General features: G+C 45.1%; 1 protein-coding gene across 1 annotated transcript in view; it reads left to right on the forward strand.

Annotated features, from left to right (window-relative positions):
- The first annotated feature begins 259 nt into the window (after window positions 1–259).
- The window catches only part of LOC102986713 (serpin B5), a 25,420-nt gene continuing 18,228 nt past the window's right edge, over window positions 260–7,451 (forward strand). The window contains exons 1-2 of the mRNA XM_007105109.4: window positions 260–359; window positions 6,467–6,641. Of these exons, the coding sequence (XP_007105171.1) occupies window positions 6,474–6,641 (168 nt within the window). The 5' untranslated portion in view covers window positions 260–359; window positions 6,467–6,473. The remainder of the gene's footprint in view (window positions 360–6,466; window positions 6,642–7,451) is intronic.

Below are 7,451 nucleotides of genomic sequence, written 5' to 3' on the forward strand. Positions count from 1 at the left end.
CCGGTCCCACGTGGGCTGCTAGGGTTGCCCTGCTGTATGTGTGCGTGTATTCAGCCTAAGGCACGATCCGCCGACAGCCCTGTCCTGCCTGAGCATGTTGCAGGCCTTGAGAAGCTGTGCAGACAACAGCAACTTCAGCGTGAATCATTTTTTTCAATCACGGACAGCTGCCAAGAGGCATGAGTAAGGGCCAGGGCAGAAGTGGGAGGGACGGAGGGAGGGCAGGCTGGGCGTGGTCACAGTGGGCGTGGCCCCGGCCGGCATTCAAGTGAGCGAGCAGCGTGCTTCTCTGCCCCACATCAAGGTCCTACCGCATCTGGTTTTCCTTTTCCCTGGTCGTGCGATCGCTGTAACTTCAGGTAAGCAAAGTGCAGGGAGCAAGGTGGTGATTTCCCTCTTTTTGGCAAGTCTTAAAAGAAAATAGTTCTTTGAGACGGTGAACACAGTGGACAGAATGGCTTATTTTCAGGAGTAGGCTGTCAGCTTCGGTGCGGCTATCACCCCCTACATGGGCAGCATTTCCAGCGCCCAGTCCTTTGGGAACCAGGCATGCCGTGTAGGGAGCAAAATCACTTAAACAGCACGAGGTACGAGCATGAAGAAGCAGCGCGGCCGGGAGGTTTTGGTGTTGGGAGGGCCCAACAGTGATTCGCAGAGGAGCAAGTATTTCCGAGGACGTTTCCAGCCCTACCTTGGAACTCAGAATGAGTTTTGCGGTGCTAGTTTCGGAAAGGGTGTGGTGCCCCAAACCTGAAGAAAGTGGAGACGCACAGGAGTGTCCGGCTCACCTTCTTGCGTTGGCGCTGTGGGCTGAGATTCAGACTGCGGAACTGCTGTTCTTTTTGGCCTTTTAAAGCATCCAGTGGGTGTCCATTTACTTGCAACTGCGTTCTTCCAGGCAGGAAGTATTCTCCCTCCCTATTCCTGGGCTTCAAGATACTTGAAGCAAATTACAGATTTCAAATGTGTGTTCTTGGACGACTTTTCGAATAGGTAGGCTCATAGCTTCCTCCTCATAGAAGCTACTGTTTTGATGGCTTTCTTTAAGCGTGTCACACTAAAGAGCCATTTAACAGGCCAGGCTGTTCTGTAGGCTCATGATCAGATGAGGCTCAGATTCCCAGGGCTGAGGGCTCTTGTACATCCTTCGGCTCACATCTCCCCCACCCCCCATTTTGTGGATGAGGAGGGGGTGCTCACGGAGGAGAAGTGGCGTCCAGAGTCCCCTGGCTTACAGGGGACAGGATGAAGTGGAATCCAAGTCTTCAAACTCACGGCTCCTGGACTTTTCCAGGTCACCATGAATTTTCTTAACAGCTTTGTCACCCCGACATTACTGAAGAGGTTTTGAATAGAATTGGGTGCGTCAAAACCTCAGTCCCCCAAAATATATGCAGGTGTTTGATGGGTTCCTGGATGGGTGGAGAGATGGAAGCTTGTCTGAAGAAAGGATTCTCTACGTGAGTCAGTGGGTTTGTATCTTTGCTTCTGAGCACCTGAATTCTGCCACTTCAGTCCCTCTGGGTTGTGGGTTCACGTTGAAGGTATGAAGTCTCAGCCATCTTGGTCATCCTGGCGTGGTGAGTCTGGCCCTGTTTTACTGTTTTAGGCAGCGGTGGGGTGGCTCAGCGGTCAAGATCAGGCTTCTAACCAGATGGGAGCAGATATGATGGCTCAGAATATCTGAGCAGAGCAGAGGCTCCCCTGCCATTGGAAATTAAGCAGTTGACCTTATTACTAAGAGCCACATTGTCCTTTCCCGCTGACAGAGCACTTTTCACGTACATTTACTCATTTCATCACCTCATTAATCCTCCTGCTATTCTTTCACATGGCAGAAGCTGCAGGATCTCCTGTTTTCTTAATCTGCCTCTGACTTTTTTCCTTGTGAGGTTAGGAAGTGAACAGCACAGACTGTGTGTTTAGACATTCCATTGTAGTTGCTGTACTAGGCAAAGGTATTGCCTAAGGATTGTTTCCACCAAATGGTCTACAGATGAAAAGGTTGGGGAATATTGGCTTGGATGCATTAAAAACGTTAGAAATCTTGATGCAGTGGCCAGTGAGCACCTGTGAGTCGAGAGGATTGACCTCCCCATGCCTCCACACACCCCAGTGCACATGTCTGCATCCATCTGGGGACCGCCTGCTGTCTCTGAACTAGCAGTTCTCTCTGGCACACCTTTTTGCATGGCTAACTCCTCCTTATTCTTTAGGATGCACCTGTAGTGCGACTTATTTGATGTCACTGTCTCTGAGGAGAGCTCACTGAGATTTCTGCTATGAGTGCGCTGTCTCCCCTAAGGGCTGCATGATAACTTGTGCCCCCATCAAAACACCCGTCACACCTACAGCACATATCATGCCACTAGGTGACAGCTCCTCAGAGGCGGGAACCATGCTATGTCCACCTTTGATTTGTTAATGTCTAGATCAGGTGCCTGACACGCCTTATTAGGTACTCAGTTAATACTTATTAAATGAAAGCAATATACGATTGATAGTTTGCAACACAAAGAGTGGAAAGAGAACATGAGTTTCTGCCAGTTGGAAAATCAGGAAAAAAAAGTTTTGTGTTGATTTAAAAAAAGAAAACATGTCAGAAAAAAAAAGAAGAAAACATGTAAGGTATCTTGGTATCTCTAAAGGGGTAATCCAGGACACGTAGGATTTTTGGAACTCTAAAGACTCCTGAGAGAACAAATGCCAGCAAAGACACAATTGCCAAGAAGGAAGGTGATAGGTGTGGTCTGGAACTACCAGGCTGGAACGTAGAAGAGTGAGTGCCAGGTCTGGTCTGACCACTCTCACTCCCCGCGTGGGTGGCCTGGGAGAACCACTTCGTCTCTGTGTGCTTCCCTTTCCACATCTGTAAACTGAAGAGATGGGGCCAGACTAACTCCATCCAAGGTCTCATCCCCCTTTAAAGGTTTATGGCTTTAGGATGTATTGCAAACAATAAAAACAAGACAGGCAACTTTACAATTAAACTCTTACAACTTCTTGTTGTTTGTTTGTTGCATTTCTTTGTTGTTTGTTTATTACTACTTAAACTTTCATTTCACGTTTCCCTGATTAAAAGTGGCGTTTAAACATTTAAATCAATAAAAGATGTGGTGTTTTCTAGGTTGATGTTGTAAATTAAATAATCCTTACTTGTTCTCATCATTAGAAGGTTTCCGTGAAAATGAAACAAGTTATCTCTGTAACGATGGAATCATACAATGAAAAGAATCTGCAGCGATTTTAGCACCCTGAACAGGTCATTAGATATGTAAATTTACTACGCAGGAATTGCTAATCTCTACTCTTGTACCCCTAATTTTTATAGCATTTGCTCGTGCAAAATGGTCTGCATAGGAACCTGACCCATTTTCCTGGGTGTGTATGGCTAAAGTTGCTGAGAGCTGTTTAAATGCTTCATCTTGCACCACAGTGAGGTGGCAATTGGCTGTGACCAAAATCATCCCTTGAACTATCTCAGACCAAATCAGCTTTACAGTGTTTTTAGGTCGCTTGCCTCTAATCACCAAGCAACTGATTCGATTTACCAGGCAATATTTGATTGATTACGTAGTTGGTGATCTTTTGCCCCTATAGACACCTCAGATGTTAGGTGTGCCCTGATTTACATTCTCCAACAGGCACTGAATCTAAGCCTTGAATTGCAACAAAGTGTTCATTATATCGTGTAATTAACTGTACTTAAAGCCACCATGATCCTGTATTCACATAGAGCCATTTAGATGAAACGAATTGCAAAATGTTATAATGAATGAATGAAAAATACTTCAGTGGAACAAAATGGCATTTCCTTACACTTTGATCCACTTCTGGGATCCACTTTTAGGTGTCTGCCGTCAAACTCCCCCAGCAGATTACTCCAAGGCCTTAAAAACACAAAAGACATCAAACTTCAAAGTTTGTTATAAATGATGCAAAAGTATTCTAATTTCTCCTCCTGGGTGGTTGGAAATACAGGCTGGGAGAACTACTTGGGCTTGTTAAAACGTAGCTGGTATGCTTTCATACTATCACTGGTGTGCGGTTAGGCCTTGAGTTGTTGAAGCTTTGAGAAGTTCGCAGGGGTTTGGGTTTGGGTGTCTCTATTTGGTGAAGAAATACCTCATTTAGGCTTTTCTATTTGGTAGAGGAATAGCTCCTATTGAATTTTAGTCATAGATGAATTCAGCATTATCAGTGTTAAACTTGCTGCTGGAGAAAGCCAGACTTCTTGTCCTGAAAGTCTGTTTAGGATTCCCCAAACGTTTGAGGAAGTTTCTTTTAATTTCCCTGGGATGGACACATGCTTCTGTTTCTGTCTCATTGCCCTCTGCCTTCCTCATGCTGGTCTGCTTCCCCCGAGAGTTCACTCTCATCTCATGGCCCCCAGCTCTCCCCAGATGAGAGAGCATAAGGTAGTAGGCCTTAAAGAAACGTAAGATGCCCGCCCTGACTTCAGGTTACCTTATTGCGGGTGCGTAATGAGAACACTGAGTTCACTTAGCTGTACTTTTTGGACAAAGGAGGAAGCAGTCACTGGAGATGACCACTGAGCATGAACGGGTCCGCGAAACTTTTTTTTTTTTTTTTTTTTTTGCTAATGAGCTTGTTTTTACAGATTCCAAGATATAGTATAATCTTTTTGCTTCCATCCTACACACAAGCCACATGTCCCATAAAAGGGAGAATTCCAAAGAACTATTTGAAGATCAAGGGCCCACTCCTTGATCTTATTCTCACGTCTTTGCATTTTGAATTTCTGTTCAGGTATAAGGTGCAAAATTGAGATCCTATTCATGCATTTGACTTTAACACATCCTTGAGTCCCGATTGAGGGAAGCCCTCTGTCTTGAGTGGTGATGCTTTGTCTGACGCTGGGGAGCACATCCTGCCTGACGACCTTCAGTGTCATGTCTTCGAGGGGTAATGAGAACGAGAGTTCTCAGTCAAGACCAGAGGCTCGCTGTTGCTGTTTCCACTTTACCCGGCTCCATATTTTTATTTTTATTTTTATTTTTTTTAATTATTATTTTTTTTTTGCGGTACGCAGGCCTCTCACTGCTGTGGCCTCTCCCGCTGAGGAGCGGCCTCTCCCGTTGCGGAGCACAGGCTCCGGACGCGCAGGCCCAGCGGCCATGGCTCACGGGCCCAGCCGCTCCGCGGCACGTGGGATCCTCCCGGACCGGGGCACGAACCCGGTTCCCCTGCATCGGCAGGCGGACTCCCAACCACTGCGCCACCAGGGAAGTCGTGGCTCTGTATTTTTAGATAAAGCTGCCCTCTCTTTTCTTTAACTCCCATGTTACTTGTTCCACTGTTCACATGGCATGACATTCTGCTTATTTGTATACATATCTGCCCAAAGAGATGGAAAACTCAGAGGAAGGGAGGGGGTACTCAGGTGATCCTTATAATACTTTTCGTAGTGTCTTCCACATAGTAGATAATGTACAAACAACAAAAACAATAGTAGCCATTATTGATTAAATATTGCTATGTGCCGGGTGCCCTACTAAGGCATTACTTACTTTATTAATCCTGTAGGGCTGCTGTAGCAAAGTACCACACATTGGGTGGCTTAAAACAGTGGAGATTTATACTCCCACAGTTCTGGAGGCCAGAATTCTGAAATTAAGGTGCTGTCAGGGCCTTGCTCTCTCGGCAAGCCCTAGGGGAGAATCTGTTCCGTGCCTTTCTCTGGCTTCTGGCGTTGCCAGTGAACGTTGGTGTGCTTGGCTTGTAGAAGCATTGCTCCCAGAATCTCTACCTCTGTCGCCATATGGTGTCCTCCCTTGTGTCTTCACATCATCTTCCCTCTGCACGTCTGTCTTTGTGTCTTTTCCCCTGTTCTTAAACGGACACCAGTCTTATCGGGTTAGGGCCACCCTGATGACCTCTACCTGATTCAAGCTGCAAAGATCCTATTTTCAAATAAGGTCACATTCACAGGTACCCAGAGGTGGGACTTCAGCCTACCTTTTGGGCGGTAGTGGGGGGACACGATGCAGCCCATAACACTTACTAGATATTAACTTGAATCACACAAAACTGCTGTGATTTGACTATTTTTGATCTACAAAAAATTCAATTTTGTATGCTTTAACCTAAATCCTAATTGAAACAATATGGATAAATAAAACCAACTGATTTTGGTCAGTGCTGTCCATTGTTCTGACCACGTGCAGGGGCCATCGTAGCCAAGTGGGCTCGAATTTGGAGATTCTGGACAGAGCTGTACACACAGAGGACCTCACATGTTGGGTGTTCAGATCTTAGGACATTTGTGCAGGAGTTTCTTTACCACTGACTTTTAAATTTTCATTTACTGAAAGTTCCTTCCTTCCTCTCTTCTACCCAAGACCATGACTTGGTTTGACTAGAATTCTTATTGCGTTGGCAAAATGCAGTTGAGAACACTTTAAAAATGATTTAGAAATAACCTCACTCTTGTTCTTTGTTCTAGGCCCACAATGGATGCCCTGCGACTGGCAAATTCGGCTTTTGCAGTTGACCTGTTCAAACAACTGTGTGAAAAGGAGCCAGCGGGCAATGTCCTCTTCTCTCCAGTCTGTCTCTCCACCTCTCTGTCACTTGTTCAAGTGGGTGCCAAAGGTGACACAGCAAACGAAATTGGACAGGTAAGCCTCATGCCTTGTTTCTGCTTTGAGTGGAAGCAGAGTTATAAGAACACACAGGTGGTGCCTAGGGAAAAAGGAATGAGGCTCTGTGGTCAGAATTGCTCAGGAATGAGAGTTTTGCCATTTCCAGCACCCTCTTAATCTATTTTTAAATGTGAAAGCTCATTTATGTGTCCTGCAACCCATGTTTAGAACAGGTACTATGTTGTTGTGGAGAACGTGGGTCTCTGCCAGGCAATCACAAGTGTTCCACTAACAAGTGGCCTTTGGCAAGTCACCTGACGTCTTTCTACCCGTTATATTGCAAGCATCAATCAAGATGATGTTTGTTAAATGTTCCGCTGCAAATATCCTGACCAGAAAGAGTGTAAATCTACACCCCCCTGTCTTATGCACGAAATTTATTTACCGAATCATCCTTTATATTAAAATGCAGCCTGAACTATATTCTACTCTATAATATATTCTACCCTATTCTATATCCCTATTGGATAGATAGAATATATCCATGTTTGTTTCAATACAGAAATAATGTTTGAAATTATCTACCTTTAAGTAACATGGATAAATAAGAAGATGGATTGTGCTTACTTATGTTTTAGAATACTCCCTGGGATTTGAATATCCCATTTGAGAAGACTGGACTAAGATGATGTTTTACACACATACACACACACGCACACAGGAGTATGTATATATATGTGTACACATATAAATAAAAAATTTTTTTTTTTTTTTTGCGGTATACGTGGGCCTCTCACTGTTGTGGCCTCTCCCGTTGCGCGGCACTGGTTCCGGACGCCCAGGTTC

The sequence above is a fragment of the Physeter macrocephalus genome, chromosome 19, assembly GCF_002837175.3.
Source record: "Physeter macrocephalus isolate SW-GA chromosome 19, ASM283717v5, whole genome shotgun sequence".
In the NCBI taxonomy this organism is placed as follows: domain Eukaryota; kingdom Metazoa; phylum Chordata; class Mammalia; order Artiodactyla; family Physeteridae; genus Physeter; species Physeter macrocephalus.